Source organism: Panthera leo, chromosome E2 (assembly GCF_018350215.1).
Source record: "Panthera leo isolate Ple1 chromosome E2, P.leo_Ple1_pat1.1, whole genome shotgun sequence".
NCBI classification, from domain to species: domain Eukaryota; kingdom Metazoa; phylum Chordata; class Mammalia; order Carnivora; family Felidae; genus Panthera; species Panthera leo.
This window is the reverse complement of record NC_056693.1, coordinates 2,250,753-2,270,619: the sequence shown is the minus strand read 5'-3', so window position 1 is coordinate 2,270,619 and position 19,867 is coordinate 2,250,753. Positions and strand designations below refer to the sequence as shown.

At 42.5% G+C, this 19,867-nt stretch overlaps 1 protein-coding gene across 4 annotated transcripts; it reads left to right on the top strand.

Annotated features, from left to right (window-relative positions):
• Positions 1 to 675: 675 nt before the first annotated feature.
• Positions 676 to 17,193, top strand: LOC122207619 (zinc finger protein 471-like). 4 transcript variants are annotated; one of them, XM_042917695.1, is made up of 5 exons: positions 676 to 794; positions 3,289 to 3,379; positions 9,189 to 9,315; positions 11,047 to 11,136; positions 14,808 to 17,192. In XM_042917695.1, the coding sequence occupies exons 2-5, from the start codon at positions 3,347 to 3,349 to the stop codon at positions 16,820 to 16,822; spliced, it is 2,265 nt and encodes a 754-aa protein (XP_042773629.1). In that variant the 5' UTR covers positions 676 to 794; positions 3,289 to 3,346; the 3' UTR covers positions 16,823 to 17,192. The 4 variants fall into 4 exon arrangements, with proteins under 4 accessions (XP_042773629.1, XP_042773630.1, XP_042773626.1 ...); XM_042917696.1 differs by lacking the exon at positions 676 to 794 and adding an exon at positions 1,121 to 1,300; XM_042917692.1 differs by lacking the exon at positions 676 to 794 and adding an exon at positions 1,861 to 2,052 and having other exon boundaries at positions 14,808 to 17,193.
• The last annotated feature ends 2,674 nt before the right edge of the window (positions 17,194 to 19,867 follow it).

Below are 19,867 nucleotides of genomic sequence, written 5' to 3'. Positions count from 1 at the left end.
AATGGACTAAAGAAGAATGCTTTGTGATATAGAAAGGTGTTCACCATATAATGGAGGAAAATGTTACCGGAATTATGTACCATTACGGTCCCATTTTTCTAAATTATTTACGTATAGAGATCTCAACCGGGGTGTGAAAGGAAAATATGTTTTAAGCTACAAGCTACAAATGTTAATTGTGTTCGCAGTAGTTCTGAGTTGTGGGATTATGGATGATACCTTCCCTCCTTTTTCACTCCTCTTTTCTCCACAGTAAACAGTCTAATTTCCTCCACTCTCTATCCCCCTTCCCTGCTGTTTCTCCATAGCCTTTCCCACCATTCGATATACTATTTATTTTCCTAATTCATTTGCATATACCATTTATTTTGCTCATTCACTTAAAAGTCAGATCTTAATGAAGAGGCCAGGGAATTTTGCCTGTTTTTTCCCTGCTGTGTCCCCCCTGCATGACTTCTCCTATAGTTTTCTTAGTCTCCCCCGACTGCAGGGGCCGCTTCCACTGTCAGGGGCAGTCTGGCTGCAGAGACTGCTTCCGAACAGTAAGAATACTGACTGACACGCCTGGCAGGAGAGACATTTACTAATTTGTCGTCGTCGTCGTCACACTGGTGATAGGACACAGCCGGAGTTCCCGGACGCTGTTCTTCCGTGGCAAAACTTAGCATAGGAAGAAAACCACGCCCCCACGAGCCAGGCTCGCGGGCCAAGCCCGGAGCCACCCCGCGCTCACACGGACAAGGCGCCGCATAGCAAAGCTGCCCTGAACGCGCCAGGGAGCCGGCTGCCACGCGGTAAGATAGCACGTGTGACCAGGTAACTAGGGACGCTTCCGGTCTCCAAGCGAGGGGAGGGGGAAAGCGCGCGCCGCGCGCCTGCGCACTCTCCCGCCCAACTCCGCCAGGGCCCTGACCCCCGGGCCACGCCCTCCGAGCACGGAGGCGCTGGAAGGAGGCGTGTACGCTCGGCGCTCTGCTTCCTCCCCGAGTAGAAGGACACGCCCCTCCGCCAAGCCCCGCCCCTCCACCGCTGCTCGGGCTCCGCCCCCTCGCCCCGCCAGCCTCGGGAGTTTCGCCGCCTGCGCGCTCGGAGCCCGGGCGTTTGCTCACTGAGGCGCCTCGGCCGAGACCGGTGGTTTCCGGGCGGAGACCGGTGGGCTGTTCCGGCGGGTCAGGAGTCGGAGGCCGGGGGCCGGGCAGGCGGGGCGCGCCGCCCTGACCGCGACGGCAGAGCCTAAGTCCGGACGCCGCTGCGGAGCATCCCCCGTGCCGACTACATTTCCCAGAGGCCCGCGAGGCGGGTGCGCGGAGGCCGAGGCTGCGGGGCGGGGGCGTGTGCGGGACGCAGAGAGGCCGGGGGGCGGGGTGTGCGCGCGCGCGGGGCCCACGGGACCCGCGAGGCCGGCGCTACAGGGGTATGCTGGCGGGTGTGTGAGACAAGTGAGGTGCGAGCGTGTGGAAAGTGAGCTCTCGTGCGAGCCTCGAGGAGAGGCTGAGTGGGATGAGTGTGAGGTGCCAGAGACGGTGGGAGGTGTGTGTGTGTGTGTGTGTGTGTGTGTGTGTGTGTGTGTGTGTGAGAGTGTGAGCTGCCCGAGATGGTGGAAAGTGTGAGTGTGAGCTGCCCGAGATGGTGGGAGGTGTGTGTGTGAGAGAAAGCATGAGGTGCCAAGAGCATGTTGGTGTGAGTGTGTGAGACTGCAGTATGTGTGTTTGGCCTATGAGGTACGAGTGTGTGTGTGTCTGAGTGTGAGAGCGGGCATTCCGTATTTAGTGTGTGTGAGATGCGGGGGGGGGGGGGGGGGGGGAGGGGCACAGTGACAACTGGAGAGAGCAGGGTGTGTTTGTGTCGTGTTAAAAAGGAAGCCCCGGGGCCCAAGTTGGCACCACTTAGGCGGAGTCCCCAGATGGGCGGTTAATACCCAACCTAATTGCAGGTTCAGCCTACCCGAAATGGAGTTTTAACTGGCCAGTCAAGAATTTTCTGGACGGTACCAATGAGGCAGTCTGTCGCATGGGCCCTCTCCGTCCCACAAAGGAAGAAGAGGTCATCTGTGTGAGACCCCCGGCCATTCCCCCCACGCCTGAAACAGCCCTTTCCCTTTTTTTCTGATCAAGTCCTGCCCCACCTCCTTCCCATTGAAACACCGGTTTTGTACAACCGGTCGGAGCTCCCCTCCACTTGCAGGACGCGGTGTAGCCTGTTCTGGAATTGATGAAAGGAGCCAATTAGAAATGTACACTTCACCCAGTTGAATTTTGTTCTTGAACAGTATCTGCATGTGACAGGAACCCAGGAGTCTTCGAAGGAGTCCACTGAGAGAGTGTGTGTGTGTGCGCACGTGCGCGAGCGAGCCTCGAGTGGGAGAGACCATCATGTTTGTGTGTGAGAGGAAACCTAGTGGTGTGGTTGTGTGTGAGACCAAAGCGAGCAGGGGGGGAGACCGCGTGAAGCGTCGATTGTCCCCTGAAGGCTTGCAGGGCCTCTCTGGGACCGTGGTGTATGTGACCGCATTTGAGGTGCCTTCCTTGGGATGTGGGTTCTTGGGATTCTGTCCTCTCTGGTCAGGAAGTGGGTGAGATCCCGTGTCCGTGTTGGGGCGTCACCCTGTATGCTCAGAGCTGGCCCCGAGTGACTGACGTGTAGGGGGACACTACTGGGAAGGTGGAGAGCACGACCTTCTTGATGTGTGTTGGGATTTGGTGTTGTGTGTTGCTCAGGTGACACTCCTAGACCAGAATTCCCTGCTCCCCGTTCAAGAATTCCAGTAAAAAGCAATAGGTGGGGTGACTGACCGGAGAAGGAGACACCCTCAGTTCTGGGTGCAAAAAGGAGGGCACACGAAGGGACCGAAGGCGGAGGTGAGAGTGAAGCTGGCAGAATGGGACGCTAAAGGGACCATTGTCCCATGGAGGGAGGCAGGCGAAGCCTGTGGGGGTTTGGGTGGAGGGCCTCCGGTGCATTTAGGAGTCAGATTTTCAGACTGTAGACCATGTCAAAGCATGAAGCAGAGATACAACGAGGGAAAGGTCTGCCTCTACCTATAAAAATAAGGCCAAAAAAATAGGAAGGCAACTTTTAGGAAAAACATTAAATTTAGGGCCTTGAGCGTAAGAGAGACATTTGTAAGTGACAGTCCTCTGTGGCCGCAGGGTGCCTGGAATCTCCGGGTTATTTGGGCGGAGGAATCACAGAGAGCGGGGAGGAAGAAGAGGAAGACAATTTTCAGGCTTACGATTCTGAGAGTGCAGAGCAGGCCTCACCTTCTCACTCCCCTTTCTGTCCCTCCAGCCCTGTCCTCTGGGACACTGCCGTTCTCCAAGAGAGAAGCCAGGAAGGGAAGGCAGAGATGACTGTTGAACTAGTGAAAGCCATATCCCAGGTTAGTTACTTCCTTTCTCATCCGAGGAAGGCAGTCTTATTCTTTAGGATTTAATAATGCCTCTTTTCTTTTGAAAATTCCCTGATTCACAGTGGTCTTGAAGGGCCTGGTTCCCGGTTTTCCCAGAGGGCACTAACTCCCGGAGGGCGTGCGTCTTCAACTCTTCAATCTCCTGTTAATCCATCTTCAAATCTAAGCTTCCATTATTGCATTTTTAGTTTTAGAATGTCTATTTGATTGTTTAATGTAATTCCCCATTTTCTGCCCAAGTTCAACATCTTTTGTATTAATTCCTTAGAAATATTAATTCTTTTGCCATACTTGTCAGATAATTCTGTCATTTGGATCTCCTGTGAGTTTCTTTCTGTTTTCATATTTTTTTTGACGTTTATGTATTTTTGAGAGAGAGACAAAGCACGAACAGGGGAGGGGCAGAGAGAGAGGGAGACACAGAATCTGAAGCAGGCTCCAGGCTCTGAGCTGCCAGCACAGAGCCTGACGCGGGGCTCGAACCCACGGACCGTGAGATCATGACCTGAGCCGAAGTCGGCCACCTAACTGACTGAGCCACCCAGGCGCCCCTCTGTTTTCATATTTTTTTCCTCTTGATTTTGTCTCATGTGTGTCATTATTTTGGGTTAAGTGCTAGACTTTGTATATTAAAAAATCTTAGAGATAATTTGAAGCTTTGACATCTTCCTCTTGATAGTGTTCACTTTTTGGAAATAGATTTTAAAAGTAAACTTTATTTTTTATAACAGAAAAAATGCGAAGACAGTACTAGGAGCATCCAAACACCACAGTCAGCTTCCCCTGTTACTAGCATCTTACATTAGTTAGTATGGTACATTTGTTACAGATAATGAACCAATATTGGTATGTTGTTATTAACTAAACTTCATGCTTCGTTCAGATTTTCTGTTTTTATTTAATGTATTTTTTTTCTGTTCCAGGATGCTACCCAGGAGACCACATTACATTAGTAGTTCTATCTCCTAAAGCTGTGATAGTTTCTCATACTTTCCTTCTTTTCATTGACCTTGTCAGTTTTGAGGGGTACTCAGGTATTTTGTAGAATGTCTCTCATATCTGCTGTTTTTTGCATGATTAGACTGTAGTAATATATTTTTTGAAGGAAGATCACAGAGGTAAAGTTCCATTTTCATCATATATCAAAGGTTTACGCCATCAATGTGATGAATTACTGTCCCTGATTACTTGGTAGAGGTAGTGTTTGTCAGGTTTCCCCAATGTAAGGTTACTCTTTGTTCCACTTTTTCATACTGTACTCTTCAGAAGGAAGTCACTATGCGCACCCCACAGCTAAGGAGTGGGAAGTTATGGGGGCTCCTGGGAGGCTCAGTCGGTTAAACGTCCGGCTGTTGACTTTGGCTCTTGACTTCGGCTAAGGTCATGATCTTGTGGTCTGTGAGTTTGAGCTCCACATCAGGCTCTGTGCTAACAGCTCAGAGCCTGGAGCCTGCTTCGGATTCTGTGCCTCCCTCTCTGTCTGCCCTACCCCCGCTCATGCTGTGTCTCTCTCTCTCTGTCTCTCTCTCTCAAAACTAAACTTAAAAAAAAAAAAAAAGAAGCAGGAAATTGTGTTCTCTCTCGAGAGTGGAGCATCTGAGTAAATGATTTGGAACCCTTCTGTATCAGACATTTGTCTGTTCTCCTCTACTTATTTATGCAGTCACTTATTTGTATCAGCGTAGACTCACGCATATTTATTTTGTACCATAGGTTGTAATCCAATACTACTTTATTTTGTCGTTCACATCATTCTAGCTTTGGCATTAGGAGCTCTTTTAGCGACTCCTGTGTCCTGGTGACACACCCTGTCGTTGCGGGGTATTTTTTGTGTGCTGAACACTGACTTGGACGCTGCATATCTAGGTTATCCTGTATCCTTCCACACGAGTCCTACAGTGAGCCACTTCTCCGTGGCGGGGATGGTTCACTTTTGCTTCAGGTACACAGCTCTGCTAAGCACAACTCAGTCTAGGCGGGAGCTGAAATGCTGAGAGGCAGGGGCTCAGTCCTTCTGAAAGCTGTGTTATTTCTGGCTCACCATCGATTCTGGGGTGTAGTCCTTCCTTTGGGCTCTCAACCAAAAGCCGTGGGATGTTTACCAGAACCTATGCTTGGCAGATTATAGTAACCTGTGAGCAGTCTAGATTAGCATTTATTGTTGTTTCTCCTCACATGTCAGTCTTGAGTCCTTAACTTGTCAGCTGTGAGCATTTTATCAAGCTACTTCTGCTTGGGAAGTCTGAATAAAATCTCACTGGGTATCCTAATATTGGAGATTGTGGAAATAATTTATGGTATAAAGCATGTTTGGGGAAATCTTTGCCTTGTCTTTGGGCATTTATGGTATTTTATAATGTGGAAGGGCTAATCCTCTTCCCATTACTCCTCTTCTCCAGAATTCTCTTGACTGTTATTTATTTTTAAGTTTATTCATTTATTTTGAGGGTGAGGGGGAGAGAATCCCAAGAAGGCTCCGTGCTGTCAGCACAGAACCTGACACAGGGCTCAAGCTCACAAACCGTAAGATCATGACCTAAGCTGAAATCAAGAGTCACACACTTAAATGACTGAGCCACCAGGTGTGCCTCTTGACTATTAGAAGTTTATTTTTCTAGCAAATATTAGAATCATGCAGTTTTTCAAAACTGGTTACTTTAGAGTTATTTAGCAAATACTTAAAAAAATTTTTTTTTAATGTTTATTCATTTTTGAGAGACAGAGAGAGACAGAGCCTGAGTGGGGAAGGGGCAGAGAGAGAGGGAGACACAGAATCCGAAGCAGGCTCCAGGCTCTGAGCTGCCAGCACAGAGCCCGACATGGGGCTCGAACCCACGAACTGGGAGATCATCACCTGAGCCTAAGTCAGACGCTCAACTGACTGAGCCACCTAGGCAGCCCCGCAAATACTTTTGACCTTGTCCATGTGAGATAGTCTTTCAGATTCTGGCAGTGCAGCAAGAAACAACAAAGACTGTGTCCCTGCGGAACCTCCATTCTAGAAGGGGAAAAAGAATTTGTATACATTAAATAGTGAAACATGCAGGTCTTTATTTGGACATAGGTTTTCGTTTTTCATGGGCAGATTAATCTGGGAGTACAATTTCTGGGTCATATGGTAAATTCATATTTGAATTCTTAAATGTTAAACTTTTTCAAAGTGGCTGTGCCACTCTGCAGCCTCAGCAGCAGTGTGTGAGGGCTCCCAGTGTTCCGTGTCCTCTCTAATGTTTGTTACCTGTTTTAGTAGCTTAATTTTATTACTGTCTGTTGGTTACTTGTAGATTTTCAAATAGATAAGGTTTTAAATTCATCTTTTCATAGTTTTGAAGTGCTCTGAATCCTGACCAGAGAATAGCCTGAAAATTTTGGAGTTTCAAATTTGTGAAGGCTTTTGTTGGCCTAGTATATGGCCAATTTTTCTTTACTGTATATTGCGGTATACCAGAAAGCTAAAAACTGCATTACCCAGGCTTCTTTGCAAATACCATTCTATATATGACTTATATATGCCAGGCAGAGGCTTCCAGTGTGATATATGGAAGGCAGAAGCCAGCAACAGGAAGCAGTGGTTAAGTTCAGGGAAATAGGATTTTATAGCCAACATGTTGGCACGTATTGGCAGATATGGCCGGTATTGGCAGGGGATTTGGTTGTTCTGGGGCAGCACTGGCTGAAGTTCCTGCTGGTCTAATCCTAGCATGTTATATGCTTAGCTGTGGGTGACACTGGAGAATGGGATTTTGGAAAAATACCATCTTGGTCTAATTGGGCTTTTCTCCTTCTTTGTAGCAGGCAAACCTCATTCTTTAGTCCTTCTGGAAATCCCATATATTATTGGATACCTTGCAATAAATGTGTTTCTTCTTTAAAAAAAATTACAGGCTCTTCAAATACTGTAAATTAGAATTTCATTGAATATAAGATAATCAGTAAAAAATTAAGTGCTGGACATATGTATATGTAAAGATATCCATATAAACATTGGGAAAATAATTAACCAGGAGTACCAGGATCATAGCAATCCAATTTATTCTTCTGGGGAATAACCCAAACACCCATTTCCTTTCTAGTGACCAAATTGTACCAAATAGTGGAAAAAATGTGACCACTTTTTGCTTGCATTGATAAATTCATGTGAGTGAATTTGATTTTATAGAAACATGTGAAATGATAGGTATCAGCCAAAATGGTAGCCTCAGCTAACTAGAAGGTGCAAACCAGAATTCAGGAAAACCAGTAGCTCACGGTGAATCTTAAATTGTTAATACTGGAGCACCTGGCTGGCTCAGTTGGAAGAGCATGTGACTCTTGATCTCTGGGTCATGAATTCGAGTCCCAGGTTGGGTATAGAGATTACTTGAAAATAAAATAACAACAACAACAAAATGTTAATACCTTTATGTGAAAAATATATTGAACATTTTCTCAACGGTGTGTATATCTTCTGAAGTCCCATACATTGAATATCTTTGTATCATACCTTTCTTTAAGTGTTTACTGTCAAAAAGTGAATTAAAATGTTCTGTGCATAGCTCTGTATATAGTCAGTTGCCAGTGTCTTTGGTAACTTTGCAAATCAGGCATTGAACATGAAGATTTTTATTTCCTTTCTAAAATTTTTTTTAACGTTTATTCATCTTTGAGAGGCAGAGAGAGATAGAGCATGAGCGGGGAAGGGGCAGAGAGAGGGAGACACAGAATCCGAAGCAGGCTCCAGGGTCTGAGCTGTCAAGCACAGAGCCCGATGAGGGGCTTGAACTCATGAACTTCAAGATCATGACCTGAGCCAAAGTCGGACGCTCAACTGACTGAGCCACCCAGACGCCCCAAAGATTTTTATTTTTAATGGAAATAAATTTGAAGATGAAAAATGCCCATAATATTTTTAAAAATTCCTTAGAGCCTGCTGGTGATTGTAACTGGACGTTAATTTTTTCTCAACGCATTTTACTCTTTAAGAAACGAAAAATTATATTTATCTGATTTCGTTTTGATATTGGCTAAGTATATAGGTTTATTGTACTCAGACTCAGTGTACAAATTGGATGTGTTGTAGTCTTATGTTGGGCGATCTCATATTACTACCCGATTTACTCTGGTATGGCATGTCATGCTAGTTCTTAATGACATAGCATGAGAAAATTGCATTCTGATTATATTCATTATTTTTATTGCATAAGAAAAAATAAAATCAGGCCTTGAATTTCAGTTCAATGCTCCTTCCCTTCTGAAACATTAGGGTCCCATTAAGTACCATTTGTAAAATATCAACTTAGATATTCCTTTTTTGTTGTTTTTAAAGTTTCAACCACAGATGTAGTCATTCCTTGAGACTCTTATTTAGTGCCCTGTGGCCACTTATCCGTTTTCGCTATGCCGAGAAATGGGTTAGCATCCTTTTATACAGTGCAATTTATCACTTCAGTAACTACTATTTTAGGTTGGAGCTTCATGTTATGATGGTTTAATTTTTCTTTCTCCCCCAAGGGCCATTGCTCACATAAAATAGGAACAATTTAAAACTTCAACTTGTATTTATGCATGAAAATGAGCATCAGTTAATCAAGAATGTATTTGTATCAGGACGCCTGGGTGGCCCAGTCGCTTAAGCATCTGACTCTTGATTTTGGCTCAGGTCATGATCTCGCGGTTGGTGAGATCAAACCCCGCATCAATAGTGCAGAGCCTGCTTGGGGTTCTTTCTCTCTCTGTCTTTGCCCCTCCCCCTCCTTTCAAAATAAATAAACATTAAAAAATTGTATTTGTGTTATTTCAGGACTTGGTGACATTCAAGGATGTAGCAATAGACTTTTCTCAGGAGGAATGGGAATGGCTGAACCCTGCTCAGAGAAGTTTGTACAAGAATATGATGTTGGAGAACTATCGGAACCTGGTATCACTGGGTAAGAGTATTTTTCCTTCTTCATAATTTAGAATTACATTAGGGACTCTTTACATTTGTACTTATTATTAAAAAAATTTTTTAACTGTGTGTAGGTATATTGAAATCTAAGAAACAGAGGACATTCAGGGATTAATGAAAATTTCAGATTAAGTCAGTGAATTTGATATGTATCACATAGTCCATGAGTGTGCCCTTTAGTCATTTGGAAACAGTGCACGATGTGACTTTTCACTGGTCTCCTGTGCTGCCTTATTTCTTCTCTCCTACTGTACTGTTGTTATTCCCACTTGAGAGTAATGAGGTTCACCAAGAATATAGCTAATTATTATAAATTTAGAATATGGATTTTTAAAAACTATGTTTTTATAAACTGGCAATAAGTCAAACTGGTGAGACACAAACTATGAAAGTGGCTTCAGATATTCTTAGGGAAACTTACTTGAATCCTTCCCAGCTCTGGGGCCACCTCATTGTCTAGACTAGCTTTCTCTCTCTCTCTCTTTTTTTTTTTTTATTTAAGTTTTTAACGCTTATTTACTTTTGAGAGAGAGACAGAGACAAAGCACAAGCGAGGGAGGGGCAGAGAGAGAGAGGGAGACACAGAATCCAAAGCAGGCTCCAGGCTCTGAGCTGTCAGCACAGAGCCCAACGCGGGGCTTGAACTCATGGACCGTGGGATCACGACCTGAGCCGAAGTCGGACACTTAGCCAACTGAGTCACCCAGGCGCCCCTAGACTAGCTTTGTGTTCTCTAAAAGGCCTCCTTTATCCTGGCTTGTGGTTCACCAAGCTTCTTGAAACTAAATGTATATCTTTTAGCAAATTTGAGTAATTGTTGACTTGCTTTCTTCAAATAATTTTTTTCTGTTGTCTTCTGGTATTTGAATTACAAATATGTTAGACCTTTTATATTATGCCCTAGGTGACTGAAGATCTGTTCATTATTTGAAGTCTTTTCTTGTTTGTATGTCAGATTAGATTAGATAATTTATATTGACTTCAAGTTTATTGACTCTTTGTGTATCTTCTTCAATGTCTTGTTAAGCCAATGTAATGGATTGTTAAATTTCAGATAGCATATTTTTCAATTCTCAACTTTCCACTAGGTACTTTTTTTATAATTTCTGTTTCTCTGCTGAGAAATTCTGAGCATATTTTCCTTTACATTTTTTGGGTATAGATAAAACAGTGGTTTTTAAATCCTGGTCTACTAATTTCAACATCTGTGTTACCACTGCTTAGGTCTTCATTAATTGTTTATTTTTCTGAGTGTGATTCACTGTGTCCTCTTTCTACTTACATCTAGTAATTATGGATTTTATCTCAAACACTATAAATAACACATTATAGAGACTGTAGGTTCTGTTATATTCTTCTGAAGAGTTTTGTGTTGTTTTTTAAAAGCAGTTAACTTGACTCAGACTCCAAACTCTGTCTCTAGAGGCTCTTTATAGTACATCACTTATTGGGTGTCTGATGATCCTGTGAAAATGCTGGGTAGCATTTCTTCCCTCAGCCCCTTAAAAATTGTTTAACTTTTATAGAGTTGACTGTTGGCAGTCCCACTAGACTATGCCAGAAGCTTTATGTATTCTGTCTTTAAAATGTGTTTTACTCCTTCATCTAGTCATTTGTGCTGTCTTCTTCCATCAGTATTAAGAAACTGGCTTATAGTTCTGAAATACCCAAACCATGGCCAATTTTCATGTCTTCTTTTTTCTGTATGCAGGACTTTGCCTCTCTAAGCCATATGTGATCTCCTCATTGGAGCAAGGGGGAGAGCCTTGGGAGAAAAAGAATGAGATGACAGAAAGCCCAGGTGAGTGTGGGAGAACCCGGTAGGGGTATCTTTTCTAGGTAATGGCTCAGCTGTTTTCCAAGGTGGTACTTTTTCCTTTCATCTGCTTCTTAGAAATTCTTCTCAAGCCTTCCAAGCCTGAGGAGAAAACAGAAACTTCACTATGTAGCCTGGGCTCCCCAAACATCTTCTCTTCCACTTGGAGGTATCTCTTCTAATAAGCTGACTCATTTTGCAGAAATCTCTCCCCAGCTCTTTCGCATCCCCTCCTTCCTTTTGCCATGTGACTTATACAAGCTTCTCTGTTTCTTAAACCTTACTTAACTCCCAAATTAGGTCTGCTTAAATATCAGAACATATGCTACTCCTTTCAATCTTTCTTTGCCTTCTTGTCACAAATGGGAAAGACCAGCCCCTACCAGCCCTTGTGTAACCAGCTCCATCCTACTTCTCTGACTTTATCCTCTAACACTTTTTAGCTTTTTCACTATATATTAGTGCAAAGCTTTCTAAATGAGGTGAGGTGCCCAGATGTTCTTCAAGTGCATTAAAGGTATGCCAGCATACCGAATCTCTAAGCCTTGAGAGACCAGGTGAAGCAGAGACAGTCTGAGTTCCCAGTTTGCTTGCTTCTGGGTCACAGGCAGTATCATCCTTTGGCCTCTGTGTGTCTTACAAATGTCAATAAGTGCCTGACGGTACAGTTGAGAAGCACTGCTCTTACCCATTAGCACCTTTTCAGAACTTTCCACGCTCTTTACTGATTCAGACTTTTGGATTTCCTGTTTTCTCTGCCTAGAATGCTCTTCTCTTGGCTCTCTGTCCATGCTTGACTATCAGACCAGAGCTCAAAAACCATCTCATCAGGGGCCTTCCCTAACCACCTTATATAATGAACATTCCCTTATTCCAGCCCAATTACTTTCTACCAAGGTACTCTTTGTTTTCTTTGTAACACTCAGGAGAGCCTATAATTAACCTGTTTATGGTTTACATGCCTATTTTCTGCCTCCCCCACTGAACTGACAGTTCACAAAGACAAGGGAATGTTCAGATCATACACGGAAGTTAACACCTTTATGAGATTCTCCCTTCACTTCTTTAACAGTATTTGATCTTCACGTCTTGCGACGATTTGGATCCTAGACTTCCAGGGTCCTCCAAATACCCAAATATTGGAAGAGAAATTAGCCCTGCTTAGACACACTTTATACTTTGGTTGTGTGGGAACCTACTATCAGCTTTAAATAGGGAAATAGAGGAACTTTCTGGATAAGAGGTAATAATTGGCCTTGTGAAGAATAGATGAAGAAGGCAGTGGGGGGGGGGGGGGCGGCATGGGTGCCTGGGTGGCTCAGTAGGTTAAGTGTCCAGCTCTTCATTTTGGCTCAAGTCATGATCTCAAGGTTTATGAGACTGAGCCCTGCACCAGGCTGTGTGCTGACAGTGCAGAGTCTGCTTGGGACTCTGTCTCTCATGCTGTCTCTCTCTCTCTCTTTTTTCTCTCAAAATAAATACACATTTTTTTAAAAAAAGAAGAAAGAAGGAAAGGGGATGAAGTCTATAAATTTGGTGGGATATTGAGTCATGGTATAGATTTAAGTATTATTAAGTGAACAAGATACCTCAGCATCTGTGTTGAGAAAGGCCAAAAAGATAAGGGACAGCCATGGCTCCCCATGGGAGGTTGGTGTTGAAGACTACCTTCCTGGGAAGAATCAGTGATGTCTCCAGTTTTCTGTTTCTCTGTCCACTGTTGCTCCCCTCATTTGTTTATGGAGGAAAAACCATAGATGATTGGTTCATTGAACCTTCAGGTGTCAATTCTAGAATTACCAAAGCCTGAGTATTCCTGATATCAGTAGTGACCTGGGATAGGAAGCTTGTTAATACCGTAAAGTCCTTCTTAACTGAGTTAGCAGATTGGATCTCTTCTGTCTCTGAACTCTTATACCAATTTTGCTTTTTACCACATGGGCTCTTGATATTTCATATTGATATTTCATATTTCTTCTCAAGTTACTTTCTTTATTGGTCTTGCCTTTCTTTTTTTTTTTTTTTAGGTTTATTTTTTTGAGAGAGAGAGAGAGAGAGAGAGAGAGACTGAGTGCAAGGAAGGGCAGAAAGAGGGAGACAGAATCCAAAGCAGGCTCCAGGCTCTAGGCTCTGAGCTGTCAGCACAGAGCCCAACGCACAGTTCGAACTCAGTCAACCACAAAATCATGACCTGAGCTGAAGTCAGATGCTTAACTGACTGAGCCACCCAGGTGTCCCTGGTCTTGTCTTTCTCATCACTTTCTATACTACTCAAGAACAGCTTGTATTTTATTATGTTCGTGTCCCTAATGCTTGACACATAGAAAATTGCTTCAGGGAGTGTTGGATTAGTCAGTCATTTGCTATGGATAAGTTACGAAAGGAAAGCACTTTCTCTTTTGCCCTTTCCTGATATCAACCTTTCCCCTGAAGTTTTCTCTTAGTATCATCTCTTCAATACAAATTTCTTCTTCGTATATTTATTGAGAACTTCTATATGCCTGAGTTTCTGTGACAGATGTTAAGCGGCTTAGTAGCAGTATTTAAAACATATGTATTCCTTCCCTGAAGCTTATATTCTAGCTTGCAAAGCAAGAAACTTATTTTAAGTGGCAGTAAAAAGAATTAATAATAGTAATACCCAGGGGCGCCTGGGTGGCTGAGTCGGTTAAGCATCTGACTTCAGCCTAAGTCATGATCTCGTGATTTGTGAGTTCAAACCCCACATTGGGCTCTGTCCTGACAGTTCAGAGCCTGGAGCCTGCTTTGGTTTCGGTGTCTCCCTCTCTCTCTGCCCCTCCCCTGCTCACTCTTTGTCTCTCTCAAAAATGAACAGATGTTAAATAATAGCAATACCCACCTACATGTCATTATAAAACTAGTTTATTCAAAAATACTTATGGTGGGGCACCTGGGTGCCTCAGTTGGTTAAGCATCCAACTCCTTATCTCTGCTCCAGTCTTGATCTCAGGGTCGTGAGTTCAAACCTTGCATTGGGCTCTGCACTGGGCATGAAACCTACTTTAAAAAAAAAAAAAGACTTAACCCCATTAAGATGTGGCCTGAGAAGTGAGAATGAGTAGATGAATGGAAAAATGCCTTAATATGGAGTCTCAAGTTCAGGGCTCTCTGAGAAATGCAGAGTTCACTATTGAACCATGTAGCAATGGTACACACAAACACTATTTTATGGTTATGAGAAGATTAGGAATTTCCCTAAACCCCAAGGGAAGTCATGAAGCATGAAGTGTTTGTGGTCAGTCGCTGGGAATCTATAGAGATTTTTGATCAGCAGTACTTATGTGATGATACCGGTATTTAAACAAAATTAACCTACGTGTATATGCAAGTCAACTAGAAGTGGGGAAGAATACAGGAATGGTATTTAATTTGCAGTAAGTCATGTTAATGCAGAATAAAATATTGTCATTGTAGCCTACTTCTCCAGGACTCCATTACCTTCATTTAATTTTCTTAATCACCTTTTCTGTGTTTCCCTGAGCTCTTGAGATCTGCTTGCATATTTTTCAGTTGATGTTCCTGTGCATAGCACATTTTGTGGGGTTCACTGTTTTGGAATCACCTTGTCCTCATTAAATGTTTCCTTTGTTATATCCCATGAATAAGGAAACACTTGCTTATTTGGTATCTTTCAGATTTGGAATCTATGTATGAGACACACGAATTATCTCTGAAGCACTTCGTGTATGATGATGTGTTAATGGAGAGAATTACAGGCTATGGACTGGAGCATTCCACTTTCAGCGAAAACTGGAAATGTGAAGATCTTTTTGAGAGGCAGTTGGTAAGTCAAGAGACATTTATCAGGCAAGAAGTAATCACTCATAACAAAATCCTCACTGAGGAAATAGATCACAAATGTAACAAATCCAACAAATTTGTCCATCTAGACAATGTAGAGGAAAATGTTTATAACCATAAATCAGATAAAAAAAGCTTTTCTCAAAGTTCCATGGTAGTAAAACCCAAGAAAGCATATTCAGGAAAGAAACTTTTTAAATGTAACGAATGTGAGAAAACCTTTACCCACAGCTCCTCCCTTACCGTTCATCAGAGAATTCATACTGGTGAAAAACCATATGAATGTAAAGAATGTGGGAAAGCCTTCAACCAGAGTCAGCACCTTGTTCAACATCATAGGATACATACTGGAGAGAAACTCTTTGAATGTAAAGAGTGTAGGAAAGCCTTCAGCCAAAATGTGCACCTTATTCAGCATCAAAGAATTCACACGGGAGAAAAACCGTATAAATGTACAGAATGTAGAAAAGCCTTCAGCCAACCTGCACACCTTGCTCAACACCAGAGAATTCATACTGGGGAGAAGCCATATGAATGTAAGGAATGTGGGAAAGCCTTCAGTGACGGCTCATCCTTTGCCCGGCATCAGAGATGTCACACCGGCAAAAGACCTTATGAATGTATTGAATGTGAGAAGGCCTTCCGGCAGAACACGTCCCTTATTCGTCACTGGAGGTACTACCACACTGGGGAGAAGCCTTTTGATTGCATTGACTGTGGGAAGGCTTTCAGTGATCACATAGGCCTTATTCAGCATAGGAGAATTCATACTGGAGAGAAGCCCTACAAATGTAAAGTGTGTGGAAAAACCTTCAGTTATGGCTCATCCCTTACCGTCCATCAGAGAATTCACACAGGAGAGAAACCTTATGAATGTGTCATCTGTGGGAAAGCCTTCAGCCATCATGCCTCACTCACACAACACCAAAGAGTGCATTCTGGAGAGAAACCTTATAAATGCAAGGAATGTGGGAAAGCTTTTAGACAGAGTATACACCTTGCTAGTCACTTGAGAATTCATACTGGTGAAAAACCTTATGAATGTAAAGAATGTGGAAAAGCTTTCAGCATTAGTTCACAGCTGGCTACTCATCTGAGAATTCATACTGGAGAGAAACCTTATGAATGTAAGGAATGTGGCAAAGCTTTCAACCAGAGGGCACACCTTGCCCAACATCATAAAATTCACACAGGAGAGAAACCTTATGAATGTAAGGAATGTGGCAAAGCCTTCAGCCAGACTACCCGCCTTATTCAACATCAGAGAGTTCATACTGGAGAGAAACCCTATATATGTAGTGAATGTGGAAAGGCTTTTAGTGACAGCTCATCCCGTTCTCAGCATCGGAGACTCCATACGGGCCAAAGGCCCTATGAATGTGTTGAATGTGAGAAGGCATTTAGAACAAAATCCTCCCTTATTTGTCATCAAAGATGTCATACTGGGGAGAAACCTTATGAATGTAGTGTTTGTGGTAAAGCCTTCAGCCATCGCCAATCTCTTACTGTTCATCAGAGAATCCATTCTGGAGAAAAACCGTATGAATGTCAGGAATGTGGGAAAACCTTCAGCCAGATTGGACACCTTAATCTACACAGAAGAATTCATACTGGAGAGAGGTCTTATGAATGTAAGGAATGTGGGAAGGTCTTCAGACAAAGTGCACACCTTACTCATCATCAGAAAGTTCATGCTGCAGAGTCCTTTCAGCCATGCAGCTCTTCCCCACCCCAGATCTCACCAAGCCCTGTGGATATATCTGCTAGATATTTTTGGAATTCATCCACTTTTAGTTCTCATTGCCCTAGTCCAAAACACAGTCATTTCACGTGGACTATTCCGGTATAAAAACTAGTCTTCCATTCTGTTTTATTCCCTTCAAGTTCATCCTTTACAATATTGCCATGGTGGTCTTTTAAAAATGTAAATGTAATTAAACGACCCTCCTCTTAAAACCCTGGTTATGAAAATGTAAACTATTCGATGCGTATAAAGTGCTTAGCATAGTGCCTGACCCAGAGCAAGTAGTACTTGGTAAATGTTAAGGCGGTGTCATTTAGAGTCTGCTTAAAATAATTTTTAAACAGTGAACTCTGGAAAGCAGTATATCAGTACTAGGAGATTATGATAATTTTGGAACTGAAACTATATCTTAAGGTGGATAATGAGGATTAGCACGTAGTGTTTTTTTTTTAATTTTTTTTTTTAACTTTTATTTATTTTTGAGACAGAGAGAGACAGAGCATGAACAGGGGAGGGGCAGAGAGAGAGGGAGACACAGAATCTGAAACAGGCTCCAGGCTCTGAGCAGTCAGCACAGAGCCCGACGCGGGGCTCGAACTCACGGACTGTGAGATCATGACCTGAGCCGAAGTCGGACGCTTAACCAACCGAGCCACCCAGGCGCCCCAGCACGTAGTGTTTTTAAAGTTCAATGTCCTAACAGAATAGCATAGTGGATTTCTTGTGCCTCCGAATCTGTATTCTTTGTTGCTGCAGAAATTCAGTGTGACCTGATACATAGAATATGTTTTAGGAAGTGTCTAGAGCTCTGGCTAATACTGAAACAAAAGAATTAGAATTCCCTGGTAAGAAGTATGACTATGTTTAATCAAGGAAAAAAAGAAAAATTCCTTAATATTGAAAACTTAAACAGTAGAGACCTTGAATAATCTAGCCTATTTTAAGATACCTGGGTTCACAGATTAATTCCAAACTTTCAAGGAATCACTAATTAAACTGTTGTAGAGTATAGAAAAAATATTTAAAATGCAATACTTTGAAGTGTTTGGAATCCTTCTTTCATGAGGCTAGTTCAATTCTGATATCAGCTCCCCTCAAAAATGAAATGATAGGGGCGTAGGGGTGCCTGGGTGGCTTGGTCGGTTGAGCGTCCGACTTCGGCTCAGGTCATGATCTCACGGTCTGTGGGTTCGAGCCCCGCGTCGGGCTCTGTGCTGACAGCTCAGAGCCTGGAGCCTGTTTCGGATTCTGTGTCTCCCTCTCTCTCTGCTCCTCCCCTGTTCATGCTCTGTCTCTCTCCGTCTCAAAAATAAATAAACGTTAAAAAAAATTTTTTTAAAAATGAAATGATAGATTAGTTTACTTATGGTTCTGTATAGAAAAGAAATTATTTTTTTATTTTTGTAAAAAAAATTTTTAATGTTTATTTTTGAGAGAGAGAGAGAAAGAGCAGGGGAGGAGCAGAGAGCGAGGGAGACCCAGAACCCAAAGCAGGCTCCAGGCTCTGAGCTGTCAGCACAGAGCCCTATGTGGGGCTTGAACTCACGAGCTGTGAGATCATAACCTGAGTCATGAAGTTGGATGCTTCACTGACTGTGCCACCCAGGCACCCCTAGAAAGGAAATTATTAATTTCAACTGAAGGAGACCAGAGGTTCTGAATAAATGGAGATCCATACATGTTTCTAGATGGAAGTTTCAATATTGTAAAGATGTCTACATTCACTCAATTCCAGTCATGATTACTAGGATATTTTTTACATTGACAGTTTTGTTCCGAAAATCATGCACCGTGGTAAATAGGCCAGCATCACAGGAAACTTTTGGAAAAGCTCATATACCCATGAATTCAGTTTGTTGCAAAAGTAGTATTGTTTTAAGTTTCTGTTTATTTTTAAGTTATCTCTACACCCAGTGTGGGGGACCCCGAGATCAAGAGTCACGTGCTCCTCCAAAGGAGTCAGCCAGGCGCCCTGCAAAAGCAATATTTTTGATACATCGCTGGGGGAGATGGATTATTATAGATGGTGTTTGGCAGTTAGTTATCCAACTGGAAGTAAAGTCAAATCCACATTTTACTCCTTACAGAGAAGTTCACTGAATATGGATTAAAGATGTAATAGGAAACACAATATTAAGATTTTAGAAGGGACTATAGAATATTCGTAACCCTTTGAGTTCAGGGAGACTTGGTAAGGTGGATACAGAGTCCAGAAGTCATGAAAAGAGGGTGACAGAAAGGAGCACATAAAAGACTTAGAGCTTTTCCATGGTACAAGACACTATGCTAAGTTAAAAGGAACATGACGGGTTGGGAGATCTTTAAACATATACATATTATGAAGGACATAGCCCTTCTAAAAAGTGCTGTTGAGAAGCAGCAAGGATAAGAAACAGTCTGACAAAGCACATCAACAAGCGACTCACAGATGGTGAAAATGAAATCGTCAAATAAAATCATGGAAGTTCCGAACTGCAACAATGATCACATAAATTGAAATTTCAAAAAGCCCTTGACACCAACATAAACCAGCCCCGATTTTATGGATAATATCCAGTACTGTTGCAGATGTGAAGAATATATTTTTATGTATTGGGAAAATAAATTGATTAAAAGCTATCTTCAGAGCTAATTTGTTACCCGTCAGCATTTTAAATGTTGACTAATCCCTGCTGCATTTCTAAATCTAGGAATTTATTTTCTTGAAAAGCACAAGTGCAGAAATACAGAAGCATATGCACATTAATTATAGAATTGCAAGAAATTTGGAGCAGCTTACATGTCCAGCACTAGTAAACTAGTTACCTAATCAGTTAATTTATAGAAAATTCAGTAGGTTATATAGTTACTGAAAAGAATGGGGTAGATTTTCATACAGAAAGACCTCTTATAATTTACTAATTGAGGGTGTGATTTTCATAACTATAATATGATTGCATGGTTACAAATACCTAAAATTTATAAAGTTAAAATCATGAAAAAACATACATATCAGATACTTTTGTCTGCAATACAAATTGAAGCCACACCCACAGAAATACATGTAGACTTTTCCTCTGATGTCATTAAGTGAGGTTTCATTTGTGTTGCCATTTGTACCTAGTTTTTAATCCAATCAGAAACTCGCTTTGGGACCCAGGACACAGTGGA